At 27.2% G+C, this 17,769-nt stretch overlaps 1 protein-coding gene across 1 annotated transcript in view; it reads right to left on the reverse strand.

The window, feature by feature from the left end:
- LOC107452618 (uncharacterized) overlaps nt 1-14,612 on the reverse strand; it is a 211,602-nt gene extending 196,990 nt beyond the window's left edge. Inside the window, exon 1 of the mRNA XM_016069153.4 lies at nt 13,650-14,612. Within this exon, the coding sequence (XP_015924639.3) occupies nt 13,650-13,948 (299 nt within the window). The 5' untranslated portion in view covers nt 13,949-14,612. The remainder of the gene's footprint in view (nt 1-13,649) is intronic.
- Nucleotides 14,613-17,769: the final 3,157 nt, after the last annotated feature.

A 17,769-nucleotide genomic window follows, 5' to 3' on the forward strand; every position in this document is an offset into this window, starting at 1 on the left:
ATATTTTGCGATATTGTATTTGTAGTACTATGTATTTTTATAAATATCTGTAATGCACTGTAAAAAATTCCAGATCAAAGTTGTACAGTACCGTCACTTTGGGTGAATCACTCATAAAATGAATTTTACGGTGAAATCCATTTTACCGAAAAATCCATTTTTACCGTAAAATATTATACTGTAATTTTTTCAATGATATTTATTTAATTAGAGTGATTCAGTGAATAAATGATAATTATTACTTTTTATTTTATAGCCGTCGTTGAACAGAGGAAACAATTTTGGGCTTTTCGACTACTTATGTTCAACTCCTTAGCCTTGTAATTTTGGACCCAGTCCAGAAGACAAGGGAACTCTTGGGGCAAGTATAGGGAAAAATTTGCCTTCATTGAGGACTTTTTTATAGAACTAGCCAGCATTTGCGTAACACGGAAAGAAAAACCAAGAAAACCCCCCACGGTTAGCCAGATGGCAAGAGGAGTCTAACCCATGATTCGTCTACCACTGAGGATATTTTAAGTCAGTTATTGCAGAAATTATGGTATACTTGATTATTTGTTCTGTGACATGTTCTGTTAAAAAGTACCGTTGGGCCTTTTTACAGTAATTTGAGTCGGAATTTTCTACAGTGTGATTGATATCTAATAAGATAATTTTTCAAGCATTATCGATAATGTAATAATATTGCGATTATGATCAGCAATGGTAAATATCGAATGTAATAAGGTCGGGAATATTATTGCTATAGATAATTATCAAATACGGTAGTATCGAATGGGTTGATTCGATACTACCCTATTTGTCTATTATTAAGGCAATGAAATTATTGTCCAATGTAAAAATAATATCAATTATTAACCAAGAAAATATTATCATACATCGTAATAAATCGGTATTTTCTATTATTTCAATATATTCCAGAATTATTAATTACTATAAATAAAAATCCACAATATTGAAAATAGTTTTATTTTGACAGAATTTCTTAAACATTTTTTCTGCTCATTGAATCTTAAAAATAGCAAAAAAATACGCATATATGCAGAAAAAAATCGTCAAAAAGTATTGATTAGTTTTATCAAGAAAAATCATATAAAATTTAAAATCAAATTTTTGGATACATTTGGGTCATTAATTTGGATTTTCACTCTGAGTTAATGCATAAGAAAAAATTTTCAAATTAAAGTAACCTTATTTTTTTAAATGTCAAACATTAATATTGACCAATTCCATTTTAATTTCTACTGTTACCATTTTTTTAGATTTGTTTTTCCCTTCGAATCAACCGAAATATTAATTTTGTAATTCTTTTCGAAAACAGCAACAGCAAAAAATTTTCAAAAAACTTCCACAGCAAAAATCTATTTTATTACACATTCTACTTTTTTTTCGTTTTCAATGTTTTCTTTTCGTTGCAAAATTGAAACCAAATAATCATATTATTGGGAATCTATCATAGTCAATAACTGCAAATGATCCATAATTGCAAGAAAATTTATTCAATTTTAATTTCTACTGGTACCATTTTTTACATTTATTTTTCCATTAAAATAAACCGAAATATTAATATTGTGACTCTTTTTAAAAACAATAATGGCAAATAATTTTTCAAAGAAATTCCACTTCAAAAACATATCTATTATATTTTCTATTTTTCCTTTTTTAGGAAATGCTTTTCTCCCTTTTAAAATCAAGCAAAACTATCATATTATTGCCTATCTCTATCACATGGCAAATAATCCTCCATTGCAAGAAAATAATTTTATTTTATTTTCAGCTGTTACCATTTTTTTCCTTTCAAATCAAACGAAATGATCATATCATTGCAATTCTTTCATAATCAACAATGACCAATAATATTCCATTGCAGAAAAAAAAAATCTATTCCATTCCATTTTTAAAGATTTGTTTTTTTCCTTTCAAATCAAACGAAATTATTATATTATTGCAATTCTTTCATAATCAACAATGGCGAATAATCTTCCATTGCAGAAACAAAATCTATTCCATTTAATTTTTAACTTTATTCTTAGAGATTTGTTTTTTTCCCTACAAATAAAACGAAATAATCATATCATTGTAATTATTTCATAATCAACGATAACAAATAATCTTTGTTTCCTTTCCTTTTTAACTGTAAGAAATCCTGCAAGTTCCACGGCTTCGAGAGTAACGTGTAAACATCTCATCCATTAAGCCTAGAGCATGTAAACATAAAGAAACTCAAATATTTTGATTCCTCCAATACAACTCAATGATATAAATAACATCGCGTCCCGCATACCAACCTGCCCAGTTTTATTGGATAAATGTACACTGAAGAAAGTAAATGGTGTTGGACATACTTTTTTTTCACTTAACAAGACATAAAAAGAAACATTTTCATCTATTTGTTTGGCATTTCGAATCACGTCTGAGGCAACCAAGATCACGCTAGTAATCACGCCTTGATTGAAGTTATTTTCTCTCTTCTAAATGATAGGTTTGATAGAATGTTAATTGATCTTTGGCGAATGCATTACGAGAAAGGGACACGCGCGACCTATCGAGGAGGACAATTAATGACTTTTGCCTATGTTAGTAGCTTGGGCGGAAATTTTTCGAATTTGCGTGATTCATTTACACGTTTAGCGTCATTTTTCATCCCCCTTCCCATTGTAATTGATAAACTCAGATTCATGCCAAATGAGCAGTTTCTTATAGACATTAAATATTCATTTTTCAGTCTGAGAAAATTTGATGACTCATTTACGGGTGATGTCAACTGTCTGTATATAATTCGTGAAATTATCGGTTTGAGATTTTCATTGTGGCATACACAGACATAGCAGTTTCGATAAGACATTAAATCCTAATTTGTTATTTCCTTTGGCGTAAATTTTTGTTTCATTTAATCTCAGCGTATCTAAAATAACGCATCTAAAATATCAGCATCTAAAATACAAATACCTGTGGTAGACACGATTTTTGTCCCACTGTTTCATTCGGGCATAAAAACATAATTTATTTTTTCCTTTGGAGTGAACTTATGTTTAATTTAATCTTGTCTTAAAAATATCTTTGTAGTAGACTCAGAAACAGCAGTTTCAAAAGACGCATAAAATTGGTTATTTCATTTGGAGTAAATTTATGCTAAATTTAATCATAACGCATTTTAATTTCTTTCATCAACATCGAAGATACGAATACCCTAGTGGTAAATACATATATAGCAGTTACTATCGGGCATTAAATCCTACTTTGTGATTTCCCTTGGTGGAAATTTGTGTATAATTTAATTACAATGGATTCTAAATTTATTTTATCAGCATCAAAAATAAGAATATATTTGCGGCAGATACAGACATAGAGGTTACGATCGGGCATTAAATCCTAACTTATAATTTCCCTTGGTGTACATTTTTGTTTAATTTACAATGCTTTCTAAATTTCGTTCATCAGCTTTGAAAATACGAATATATTTGAGGTAGACACAGATTTAGCCGTCACGATCGGACATTAAATTCTAATTTATTTCCTTTGTAGTAAATTTTTGTTTAATTTAATTACAAAGCATTCCAAATTCATTTTATCAGCATCAAAAATACGAATATCTTTGTGGTAGACACAGACATAGCAGTTACTATCGTACATTAAAACCTAATTCATTTTTTCCCAAGGAAAAAAAATTATGTTCAATATAATTAAAAAGCATTTTAACTTTATGCTACATACACAGCAGTTTCGATCGGATCTAGTTTGTTATTTCCTTTGGTGTAAGTTAATGTTAAATTTAATCTCAACGCATTTTAAATTTCTTCCTTTATCTAAAATACGAATATTTTTGTAGTAAACACAGACACAGCTGTTGCAAGCGACACATAAAATCTAATTTGCTACTTCATTTGGAGTAAATTTATGTTAAATTTAATCATAGAGTATTCAAAAATTCTTTCTGTAACATCTTAAATACGATTATCTTAGTGGTAAACACAGACACAACAATTGTGATCGGACATTAAAATTTTACTTGTTATTGCTCTTGACTTAAATCAATGTTTAATTTAATCATAGTGCTTATTTAAATTTTTTTATCCGAATATCAAATAAGAGCATCTTTCTGCAGATACAGACAAGTTCTTACATCAGGTTTTTTGCATCAATTTTTCTTTTCGAAATAGTTATTAAGTCTTAAAAAACTAACAAAAATAGAAGTTTACAACGTGTAATATAAGCGATTAATCAGAAATGTAAAAAGATAACGAGTAAAAGGTTTCATTCCAATGGAGAATGTTAATTATAAATTCTTACAACAGTTTATTTTGCATATGCGCAAAGATCTTTTAATGACTTTAGCAACTATGTAGTGATGAAGAAACTATTTTTTCGATCATTAACTATTACTATCTGCGCTATAGCCAGTGTTTACGAAAGAAAGATTTTTACATATAAAATGCTTTAATTGTTGCTATGTTTTTCAGAATTTTTTCTTCTCTTTTACACTGGGGGGGGGGGAGATTTTCAATTTAAAATTACTTTATAAATCAACATTATTGAAATAAAATACAAAACAGACACGCTAACAAAAGAATAAGACTTGTGAGTTTTTTTTCTTCAATAAACTAAATAAATAATGCGCATGAATAAAATTTTTTATTAAAGTTGCAACATAAATCTATCAACCTATAAAAAATGGACCTTTATAAACATTAGTGTGTTTCATAATATGAACATTTAATTTAACAAATTACTTGCAACCATCGAGTTTTTTTTTCAGAAAAAAAAAACATGATTTTAAAAATAAAAACTCATGAAACCTGAACAGTAAGTCCGAAAAATATTACTCATTTCACGCTACGTTAAATTACATACCTTGAAAAATTAAACATAAACGAGATAAATTACGCGAATACAATAAAGCTATAAAAATAAATGCTATACGATCAATTAGCTTATTAAAATATAAATATAAAATTCTTCAAGGAAGCTGAATTTTTGGTTGATGGAGTGCTTCTATTAACTTTAATTCTTAAGAAGATGTACACAATAATAGTATGTCTGCGGTACTGTAACTAATTTTTATGTGATCAATCATATTAGGATGGTGTTCTTAATAATGTTTCACCATTTTTAAAAAGCCATATTTTTCTTTTAACAGCTTCTTTGGATAAAAATTATTAATTGAGTCTACGGAAAATTGAGTAAGGAAGAGAAAATATGATGAATCTTCGAAAATTAAGTCAACAATTATTCGGATACACAATAATTAAAAAAGTATTTTTACATCTTGTAATTAAAGGTTTCAGAAAAATTATTGATTAATTACTTTTATAAAAGATGGTGATGCAAATAAAAGTACTCTTACTATAATTCTCTTGCTTTTGGCTATTCAGCAAGGCTTGAGTTGCGTTTTGTTTTTTTTGACAGTCATTTTGTCACAGAAATACATAACTTTTGACGAAACACGAAATCACAAATATTTGACGAAAATGTTTTGTCACTCATGTGCCTCCTCGGCACATTTAAGGAGCACTCAGGCATTTTTTATCTAGTCAGAAAACCCTTAGCACTTTATGATAGGATGGCACAGGTCTCATTTGGTAAGCAGGTTTCCCAGTTTAATTCCTATCTGTGACTGAGTAATCACAATCTCTTTATTTGTCGCATTTATTACTTATTGTGTTTATAGATAAGTAGCATTAAGCGTAAAGTTCTTGACGAAATCCGTACTCTCAACAATAACGATACTAATTTCATCAACCAGACAAAGGGTTCGCTTAGAGTATTTCCCAGGAAATTGTTTCGTAAAAAAACGTAAAAAACACAGTGAATTTCGAGCATCTTTTTCTCACAGTGTAGGACTTTAACATAAAACTGTTCGTGTTTTAGTTAGAAATCTCAATTTTAAAAATTGATTCGATCAGAATTGATTCCATAAGTTTTAAAAGTAAATTCAATCTTGCTCTAAAAGTTTAGCTTTTTTTGTTTTCCATGTAATTCTGACAACAAAAAATTAAAAGCTGTTTCTTTTAAAAAAAAATGTAAGAAATTTTTTTTTGCAAGTGTAGTTTATTTTACTTTAAAAAATTTTCAATAAAAAAACTAGAGTCAAAAAATATCTAAATTATTTTCAAAATTTTTTTAAATTATATTTTGCTTTTCAAGCTCTAATCACTTTTTAACTTCGCTAATTTTTTAAACACTTTTCACAAAAAGTAGAAATCCGTTTTTTTTTAAATAAAACTTAGATAGAATTTAACTTTTAAAAAGATTCAAATAAAAAAGTAAACACAGAAAAATTATAATTTTTTTTCTCAAAAATATCATTTGTTTCCAAACACTAATTTTTTTTAAAACTTTTTAAGTAACTCTTATCAAAAAGGAATTCAAAACCATTTTTTTTTGTTTACTGAAATTGTTTCATTTTTACAAATATTTGGAAAAACAAAATAAATATAGGTTCAAAATATGCTTGTTACAATTAATTTTTAGAAAAGCTATTTATGAAATTGAGAAATAAAGTATGGTCAAAACTACCAAAATAAGGTAAACTTTGTCGTGTTTCTGGCTCTATGAGAGTTCAAAATAAGTATTTATAGTATATATTTATAGTATATGTAAAATAAAAATTTATAGTTAAATGTTTCCTTATATTTGTAATCCAAAGCCATTTACCAGCATATATTTGTAAAAAGAAGAAAAGCTTATTTTTTCTTAAATCCTTTTTGAAAATTTATCTCAGCTGTTGAAAAAACATTCCTAATTTTAACCTTTTCTTAAAATTTACATCTTTTTACGGAAACCAAAAAGTTATAGTTATCCTTTTCTAAAAACCTAAAAAACATTTAATCGAATATAAATACTTGAGTAAAAGAGATCTTTCCTGTAAAAATTTAAAAAAATAAAATAAATAAAGCTGGATTTAAAACAAAAGTCAAAATTTCCCATGGTAAACAAAAATAAATAATCAATGATGCATTGTATAAATTAATTTTGGTTACAAAAATGCAACTCATTAAATGTGTTCATGCACCGAAATTTTATTTTTCACTAAACATTTTGAATTTCAAATTATTATAAAATGCTTCAACAAGGGCATAAGCAAAGAAAGCGTAGACATAAAAAATGTTTTTATAAAACAGTTTCTGCGAAATAAGCATTTATAGTAAAATGTTTCCTTATATATTTGTAATCCAAAACCATTTACCAGCATAAATTTGTAAAAAAAAAGCTTACTTTTTCTCAAATGTATTCTGAAAATTTATCTCAGCTGTTGAAAAAGGCGTTCCTAATCTTAACCTTTTCTTCCCGTTTTATAGCTATGCTCTTAAAATTTACATCTTTTCACGAAAACCAAAAAGTTATAGGCGTTTCCATGTTTATTCAAATGCGTCTAATTAAATATTAGTGAATACCTAAAATGAAACGATGACGAATATTTCATTCTGTCAAAACGCAAAATATAAAAGCTATAAGGAAATTTTTAATAAAAAAAGCAAAATAAGATATTGTGCCGTATTTTCAATTTTTGCTTAATTCATGTATTATACGTTTTCAAAAAAGTCACGTACTAAAATTGCTCAAATGCCATTTGTATTTATTTATCTTATACTAACATACATTAAAGATTATATAACGAGATGTTAAATTTTTCCCAATGATAGATTGTGAAATATTTAATAGTTTTATATTCTGATTCATGATTTGCTTTGTGTCGTTTGTATTAAACGCTGTGAACAAATCGAAACTTACAAAAATTGAAAAATTCGATTAAAGGAATGGATTTGCAATTGTTTTATGTATGATGACATCATTCTAGCTATTTTTATTGAAACCAATATTAATTTGTTTCAAAAATAAACATTTAATATGCGTTGTTTTGCATTTTTTAGCATAATTTTTCATACAAACGCTGAGTGACACTTAAGGAATTTAGAGAAAGACATTTTGATTATTTTTGGGGTGTTTCTTAGTGTCCACCTTTACCATATATTTTTAGACTCCCAGTCAAAAATCAAAATATCTACCACAATATGAATCACAAATTAATATTTTAGCGAACAAGAAATAAAAAGCTCATCGAAGTCCATTTCATCACAACTGTTGAAAGCTTGATTGAAAATATACAAACTTGTTTGATCACCGGACGAAACAGAGAGGCATTAAAATTTAATTATTCAAAAACCAACAAGTCTTATCATGCAATCAAAATTGTTTTACGTTTTTCACTCCAAATCTTCCTTATTATTGATTCGGCAGACTTCGGTACCGTTTTTGCCGTAATATTATTTTTCGTTTATGTTTTGTTACTTCAGTTTTGGCAATAGTTCTGAAAAAATATATATATATAGATTAAAGGCAGTGTTAAGGAACACCCAATATTTTAAACCGTGGTGGCTCAGGGGATAGAGCGCTCACTTTCCACTGAGGTGAACCGGGTGCGAATCCAAGCGGTGGCTGGTTGATACGACTCCCGCACCCGACTTGCACCAAGCACAGTGCTGACGTAACATATCCTCAGTGGTAGACCGATCATGGGTTACAGTCCCCTTGCCTTCAGGCTAACCGTGGGAAGTTTTCCTCTCCATGTAACGCGAATTCGAGTTAGTTCAATCAAAAAGTCCTCCACGGAGGCAAATTTCTCCCAATGCGTAATCCAGAAATTCCTTTGTCTTCTGCATTGGGTTCAAAATTATAAAGGCTACTGAGTTGAACATTAGAAGTCGTAAACCCAGAGATGGATCGGCAGTTTAACGACGGTTATAAAATAAAAAAGTATAATTATCTTGAACATTTGAATTAATATTTAAAACTAAAATTAGGCATATAATATTACATAATATTATTATTTATTCAATCTTTCACAATCAGTGTCAAGTTTATGTGACGTGAAATTCTATACCCTTATTCGTTTATAAATTTGAAAATTTTCTCTATTTAGAAATTTGCAATATATTTAAAAAAAATCGGTTATTGATGCCACATTAGTAATTGGAGCTACTCATTGGCGTTTTAGGCCTCATGAGACTTTAAATGCTAAAGGTTAAAAGCACATTTTTATTATTATTATCATTATTATTTTTAATTTCGATTTTCTATTTTATGCAGAATAATTCTTCGTCTTTTCAGCAATTTCATAGATGCTGGTCTCGCTTATTATTCTAAGTCTTTTGAATTCTTTTAATGAACAAATATTAAAATTGCCACATTAATTTAATTTAAGTAATTGCTAAGAGAGAATGACTGAGAGTGTAATTATTTCAGACAACTCAGACATACCGGATATTACTGAAATGTTATAAGCATTTCCCCCTTTCTTTGATAGTTTAATATTATCACGATATTCTATGATTTAACGACGCAATTTTTTAGCTGCGCACATCTAACATTTATTAAAATAGAAATTATAACTTGTACAATTTATTTACAAATTTATTATCTATAAAACTATGAAACTTGTTTTTGATCGCGACAAAATATGTTTTGTACTAATTGAATAAATATAATCATATATACAGGGTGTTTCATTATGACCTCCCTTAGGTATTTTTAAAATTTTTGTCGAACATAAAGAAAAATATTTAAAATACAGTGATGATCTCAAATTAATATTAAAGCGGGGACAAAATAAAAACGCTATCGAAGTATGAGGAATCACTACTAAGGAAGTTGCTTGCACAAAGCGTGTCATAATTATTTGAAGTTTGAAGGTGTGCCTCTCCTTATTTTTCTCTGATTCCTCCGGCAAACAAACAGACTTTTATGTCTTCTACGACCACACGGAGAAAAAAATTCTGGCACAAATGCGGCAAGAAAAACAGCAACATAATTATGATAATAAAATCAAAATATAGGTTATTTAAGCGTTTCATTCGGTAATTTTTCCGTTCTTATAGTAACGGTTTGCCAGAAATTCTGATTGTGAAAATTAGTTTTTGTTTCACACATTTAGTAAAAATACAAAATTGAAATATAAATTTAACCGAAAAATGTTTTTTTTCCAATGTTTTAAGGTATTATTATAGAATTACCAAATTTTACCTCATTTACGGCCAAACAGAGTGGCAATAAAATCATATTTAATTGTTGATTTTACCAAGACTCATTACCAAAGTCCTTGGGTAAATATTACAGCTCTCTTTGGTGATCCCATTTAGCCAGAAACACAGTAAGTTTTACAATTTCCTGGTAGTTTTGATCATACTTTTTTCACATTGAACTTTTATCAATAGTGAATTGTTAAAATTTGGCAGCAAAATTGGTAATTTGAGCTTTGTTCTTAGTCTGTGCGTGGTTATTTAAAGGTAGATTTAAGGCAAAATTCTGTTGTCTATGCTAATCTGTTCACAGTGAACTTTTATCAATAGTGATTTGTCAAATTTTGGTAGCCAGATTGGTAATTTGAGCTCTGTTTTAGTCTGTATTGTGGTTCGTGGTTATTTAAAGGTAGATTTAAGGCAAAATTCTGTTGTGTGTGCTAATTTGTGAAACGAAATAGGTTTCTCTGCTTGAACAAAAGTTGCATTGATTCAATGTTGTCTAATCAGATTTTAAAATTAACCTAGGAGTTATTCCAGACTGTTTATGAAAGGACTATTTTGTGAAATTGGGAAAAATTAAATTTACGAATTTTTGAAAATAGAGTTCTGATTTTGTGCAAATCACTAAACAATCTTATTTAATAAGTTTTATTTTTAAATTTACAAATTAAAAATGTTTGTGAAATGTTTTTTTTTTTTTGAGAAGCAGGGTTCCCGCAGTCCTTGAAAAGTTTTAGCAGTGGTAGTAAATTTAGGTCACTACTGGGAGATATTTCTTATTTTAATATACGACTTTATCGTTAAGTGGTTTAGAAGCAGGAACTTCCATTCTTATATACTTTCTTCGGAAAAAAATTTTTAGTAGTTACACAGAAATTAAAATATCGACATTTGTTTTATTTTCGTTACCACTTTCTAAAATTTCCAAGGACCCCCGGAACCCTGAGAAAGGTCTGTTTTTTGGGATAAATATTTTGTAAAGGGTCTGTTTTCGCGACAAAATATTTTGTGAAGAGCCCGTTTTTACGATTAAATATTTTCGGATCAGTCTGATTTAATGATAGACTATTTTGTACAGAGTGTGTTTTAACAATTAAATTTTTCGAAGAGTTCGTTATTAGATTAATTAATTACTCTTAAAATGACCAAATAAATCCTGATATATGACTCATGAGTACTTTGCGTATTTCAAAAAAAAAAAAGAAAAAAAGAAGCTAAAACGACAGAAAAGTTACTGTATTGTAATGAATGAGCGGTTATGTACTTTTTGAAATGTTTTAAGTGAAGAAAAACAGATGACACCTAAACTTGAATATTAGATCATATTAGTACATTAACACTAGAGTTTCTAAGTGTCTATTTACGTTCTTACATAAGTGGGTAAAGATCTGGTACATCCAAGTATCTAGAGGGCGAAATTAACCACTTAACCTATTTCCGACATCAACACAAAAACATCACATCAGAAAAAGAAAAAAAAAGAAAAACGACATAAAACCTTTTCCTATATTTTTGGAAACAAATACTATCATTTTTAAATTCCTCACAAAGACCGTATTGTTTTTTCGTTGAATAGAGGTCGCATATAAAAAAACGTATTTGCATTTTTTCCTTTTTGAAAATGATGAAAGTTATTTAATTCTGCGGCCTAAATGGCTTTGAAGAACAAAAGCTGAACAATATTTGCCTCAATGCGATTAGATTCTTTTTTGTTGAAAGAAATGAATTTCAATAAATGAAACAGGGAATATTATAATTTAATCTTTTATTTGCATAAATCAAAAGTAATTTAGTAATTCAGTTACATAAGCTGAGAGCTCAATAAAATAATATCAACCTTTCAATTTACTTCGCTGAATATAGTGAAAGATTTCAAAATTCTCTTAAATACTATGAATGAAACAATAGTTAGTATACATTAAGTTTTTATTGATTATATTTAATTTTTCGAATGCAGCGAGGTATATATAGGGTGTTTCTTTATGACTAACCTTAATATATATTTCAGGAATCTTTAACAAAGATAAGGCAAAAATAGTTCGGTGTTGTAAATTAATATTTAAGAGAGGAAAAAACGCTAGATCATCTAACGAATATAAATTAATTTATTATTTAAAAATAAGCTGAATTGGGATTTGATTAGCGTATAAAAATGGATAAATAGATCAGGATTTTAGAAAATTTAGGACGATGGCTTTTCAAATGTTCGTTATATATCATCCATTTCCTCATTTACTGAAACAAAAGGAAATGTAGATAATAAGAAGGAAGGAAATGAGAAAGAAAAGAAAGAAAAAAACTAATTTACAAATTTGAATTTAATAAAAAGAAATATGCATGCTTTTTATAGCTAACTAAAATAAGGTTAATGTATTAAATAAATAACTGTTACATAATTAATAAATTTATATATAATAAATAAATTACTATATTTCAAATGAATAGCATATTATTTTTATAAATAATTGACATATTATTTATGAAAATCTAAATTGCAATTTTACTAATCTAATACTAATATAGCTTTGAATAATTCATGATTAGCAAAACAAATGGTTTTAAATTAGTAAGAAAACGTTTTTGAGAAATATTTGCTTCAAAAATGATTGAAAATGTAGTTACTTGATAGTAAAAATGTTTTATTGTTTTGTGTACAGATAGTTTTTTATAATGCCGGCTTTCTCATCATTTGAAATAACTGGCAATTAGAAACACAATTTCTTTTGAAATTAGTAAGACAAAAGAATTAAAAACTTGCATAAAAATTCATGTATTAGTCTTTTTTACGCTTTTAAAAGTGAAAAAATAAATTCATGTTAACAATTCGAATTTACTTTTCTCATATTTAATATCAAATTTGTTACTCTGAGAAAAAAAAGTATGATCAAAACCACCATATTATGATAAAATTTACAGTGTTTCTGTATCTGTAGAAACACCAAAATTCTCGATAATTTTAGCGAAGAGCTTAGGTAAGGATTTTTGTAAAATAACAATAAAATATGGTTTTATAATATGCGATAAAATTCGGTAAATGTGGTAAAATTTGGCAATTTTATTACATTATCTTAGAGCATGGCATAAAAACCATTTATTCAGTTAAATTTGCTTTTCAGTCTTGTATTTTTACTAAATGTAAAATAATATGAACTATAATTTTTAAACCAGAATTTCCGATAAACCGTAACCAAATGAACGGAAAAATTACCAAATGAATTGTTTAAATACTATATATTTTGGTTTTATCACCGGAGTTTTTATTTTGTTTTTACCATACATACGCATTTCACCAGAATTTTCTTCTCCGTGTACTTTTTAAATGCAAGCAAAATCAAAATATCAGAAAAATAATCAAAACAGTTTTATGATATTATTCTAAATTTAAATGTATAGATTTTGTTATCTATGCATTTTTTATTACATGAATCATCTTTTCTTTCGAAAAATATTAAATCGCAATTTATATTAAAATAATCATGATACGAATATCCCAAACATATATTCATACTGATTTGAACAGATAAAATAAATTTTCATAAAACAATTCATTGTAAACTTCATTAAGCATAAACTAATTACTGCAATAAAACAAGATCTAAGTTCAAAGTATGAAAAAAATATTGTACTCACAATATCGATGTCATGATCCCAATGTCTTGTGGTACTTCTGTAAAGTTCACGTTAGAACAGTCAACACGAATTGCATCAGGATTTCCCGAACAAACGCAACTTCTTGGACATGGGTCCTGTGGTAAAGGAGTTACATCAATTGTAACTCCGGTTGTACTACAAAATAGTACAATTTGTATCAAAAACAAACATTTTTCTAAACTCCAAGGTGACATTTGAAATTTAGAAAAACTAAACAGTATGAAGAACGACATGGAATAAATAATGAAGCTTCGTGAACGTAGCTTTATTCCTTTCATTATTATTTTCAAAAGTACATTCCATGATTTAAAAAGGGTGCACGCCTCCTATTATTTTTACATGAAAAAGTCTTAAACAATAATATAATTTGTAAATTTAAAGACAGCATTTTATTACTGTTTGTCAATAATTTCTTTTAAAGTTCACCAAAAAAGTTTCATTCACTTTATTTAAAATTGTTGTTTTCATTTTTAAAAACTTTCATGAAAAATGTTTTTTATTTAAAAAGATTCTTAAACAGCTGTAAAGATTTCACACTTTTATTCTACTTAATGTAAGTTCGAAAAGTTTTGCAATTTAAAACATTTTCGTCAGATAATGATGCATATATTGACCGATAATTTTTAGTCAGAAATTTTTTGTGCATTATTGTGAAGTTGTTTAATGCACAATAATGAATAATATTCAATTAAAATCTCCAAATAAATAAATTTGAGATTTTTTTTAAAAAAGTTAATAAGTGCCACAAAGAATAAAGTCAAAGATTTTCTAAAAATTCTTCAATTTATCATCCTCTTTGGTGAGCACGTCACATTTTGATTAAATACCTGCTCAAAATATTAAAGGTTCAAAAGATGAGGATGAAATCTATTTGAAACATGGGATGAAGATTGCTCATCCCAAGTCAGTGCTCGCTGAAAAAGATGCGCTTCAGCTCTGGTTGTTGTTGCAATGAGCTCCATGAAAACTTACTCTCATTTTGGCGGGATGACTCTCGCGCCTCTCGCCAATTAAGCAACTTTTTCACGCCAAACTTTTTAGAAGATTGTATATTTTCTGTTGGTATGGTTTTATACTCTGAGAGAACTCGTTTTTTTCTGCCAACTTTTTTTTCTTATTTAAGGAATATATGAAAGGGCCGGTTTTTGTTCATTCTATTATAGACAAGCGAGAGAAAGTTAATTCTATACACTAATTATGAAGTTCATTTTTTAAATCTTTCTTGTAAACAAGTTACGTTAATTAGTTTTAAATGTTTCATTCGGTGGTTTCATTAATCAAAAGTCTCCTCTCAGTTACTAAAAGATACGACAAACATTTTTCTATAAAACTTGCTGAATTAGGGTTTTTAAATTTTGGTTGTAAATAGCGTTTGTATCGTATACATCAAAATAATAAATTATAGTTGGCTAAAGCAGGGATTATGTCTATAATTTATACACAGTATAATTTTTTTTACTTTATAAAAATGCTTTTAAATGAGTGATTGTAATAAAAGAGATGTTTAATAACATTTTCTATTAACTTAAATTTACTTTGACATAAATTTAATTTTAGATTGTGTCTATACACAGTATAATTTTTTTGCATTACAAAAATGCTTTAAAATGAGTGATAGTGATAAAAAAAAGATGCCTTGTTATATCTTATATTAACTTAAATTTATGTTGGCATAAATTATATGTAAGACATTTATACATAATAATTACACATAAAGCATTAGACTTGATTTAATTCTACATGAAACATTTATACATAGACAACTATGCATAAGACACTATTATAAGATTTAGATTGTGACTGTAATTTATATACAGTATCATATTTTTTTGCATTATTAAAATGCTTTTAAATGAATGATTGTGATAAAAGAGATTTTTGTTACATTTTCTGTTAAACGTAAATTTACTTTAAAATAAATTTAAATAGGACTCAGATTGTGTCTATGATTGAGTCTATAATTTATAAACAGTATCATTTTTGCATTATAAAAATGCTTTTAAATGAGTTAATATGATAAAAGAGATGTCTTGTTGTATTTTCTATAAACTTGAATTTACTTTGGAATAAATTTAATTAAGGGATTGCGTCTATATTATTTATACTCAGTATTTTTTTGCATTATAAAAATGCTTATAAAGAAGTGTTTGAGACAGAAGATATGTTTTGTAATATTTTCTTTAAACTTAAATTTACTTTGGAATAGACTTAACTAAGACACGAATTTCTACACACTTATATTTATACTACTAAACGGAATTGGTTATAAACGCCAAACGTAAAAATAAGACCATAAATTTAAGCACTGAATGTCAAAAATTTCATCAGCACATAATTTTCTTTTTGTTTAAAAGCTTTTTTTCTCTGCGTTTATCAGTCGCAAGTTTTTTTTTCAATATCTTCATGTGTGAAATATCGTCATTGATTAACAGTTTACACCTCTGTATTATTAACCCAACAATTTACCTAGTATAAAATCAATATTATTGGTACATTCTTGAATAAAATATTAATTCAAAACAAAGAACATAATGGTAAATGCTGACTTTGAAAAATGCACATTGAATGTCTAACTTATCATGGGCAAGTTAATTTGTTTAAACAAGATTATTCCTTCTTTTTTTTTTTAGAATTTTTTCAGCACGAATTCTTTATTATCTCTACATGGAGAAAAAAAGTCTGATAAAATTACCTTACTGTATGGCAATGAGATGTTTGGTAAAAAAAACCTAATTCTGGTTAACAAAACCAAAATATACCGTATTTAAATAGACCATTCATTTTGTTATTTATGCGTTCATATGGCAACTATTTCACGAAAATTCTGGTTTTAAAATTTTAGTCTTTATTACCACATATTTAGTAAGAAATACAAAACTGAAAAGTAAATTTAACCGAATAAATAGTTTTTATGCCATGCTCTACGGTATCATAATAAAATTATCAAATTTTATCGCATGTTAAAAAACGGCAATTTTATTGTTAATTTTACTAAAATCAACCGAACCAAATGCTTCAGTATATATTACTGCGCTTTCTTGGTGTTCCCATAGAGACAAAAACACGGTAAATCTTACCATATTTTGGTAGTTATGACCATACTTTTCTCTCAGTATAGGTGTGTAATATCATTTTAATCATAATATGACTTACATTTAAGAATTATTTACAACTTAAAATAACACTACTCTTTATAGTATCGAAATCGAAATTAAGACTTAAATTTTAGTAACACTGCAAAATAAAATACCGATAACAAAAGCCAAACAATATATCTCGGTGCAAAATATTATTTTATTCATTCTTACAAATGCTTATAATGCTTTTATTCATGATTTACCTGTTAAGAAATGCAACTATTTGTCGTAGAATGAATCGAAAAAACTCTTCAAACTTTAAAAATAATTAAAAAATTAAATAGTTCGAGTCAGGTAAGATTTTTAATATTTTCTGAATATGCCTTCCACATTTTTGAAGAAATTAAGATTTTATGATTTTTTAAAGTAATCAACTAGTAATGATAAGATCAAGTAAAATAGAGGAGTAATTATTAACCTCAGTAATTAATTTTGGAGAAAAATTGTAATCATTGGAACAGCAATAAAACACAATTTTTGAGATAAATATTTTGGAAAATTCATTTAAGACGTATAAAGAAATAAAAAATAATATAGAATTTTAAGACATTGTGGGGGCTAAAATACCAACAATGTCAACCTTCATCTATCAAAAGGTATCCTAAGATAGAATCGAGTTAACGCGTTATATATACTAGTGAATTGGAATTGTATTATTGTAGTGGTAGTTACACTACAATAAAAAATATAATGAAAAAAATTTCATTAAAACCTTTTTACTACTCGAGTACATAAAAAATATTTATTTTCTATGTCACTACACTGTAAGGATTCCTTAATTAAGTATACTTAAAGGTTTTCTTAAAAGCTATTAATTCTTGCTGATCATTTGATATTATTAATTCAATTAATTAAAAAAACTAAGCATTAATGGTAAGTTCAGAATAAACTTTTCCTTTAATTTCCATGTATAATTAGTTTTATGAGTTACTTTTTTACTTGAAATAAAAGGCAGGGTTATT

This window comes from Parasteatoda tepidariorum, chromosome 11 (genome assembly GCF_982258835.1).
Source record: "Parasteatoda tepidariorum strain Cologne lab strain chromosome 11, Ptep-v5.0, whole genome shotgun sequence".
Taxonomy (NCBI): Eukaryota; Metazoa; Arthropoda; class Arachnida; order Araneae; family Theridiidae; genus Parasteatoda; species Parasteatoda tepidariorum.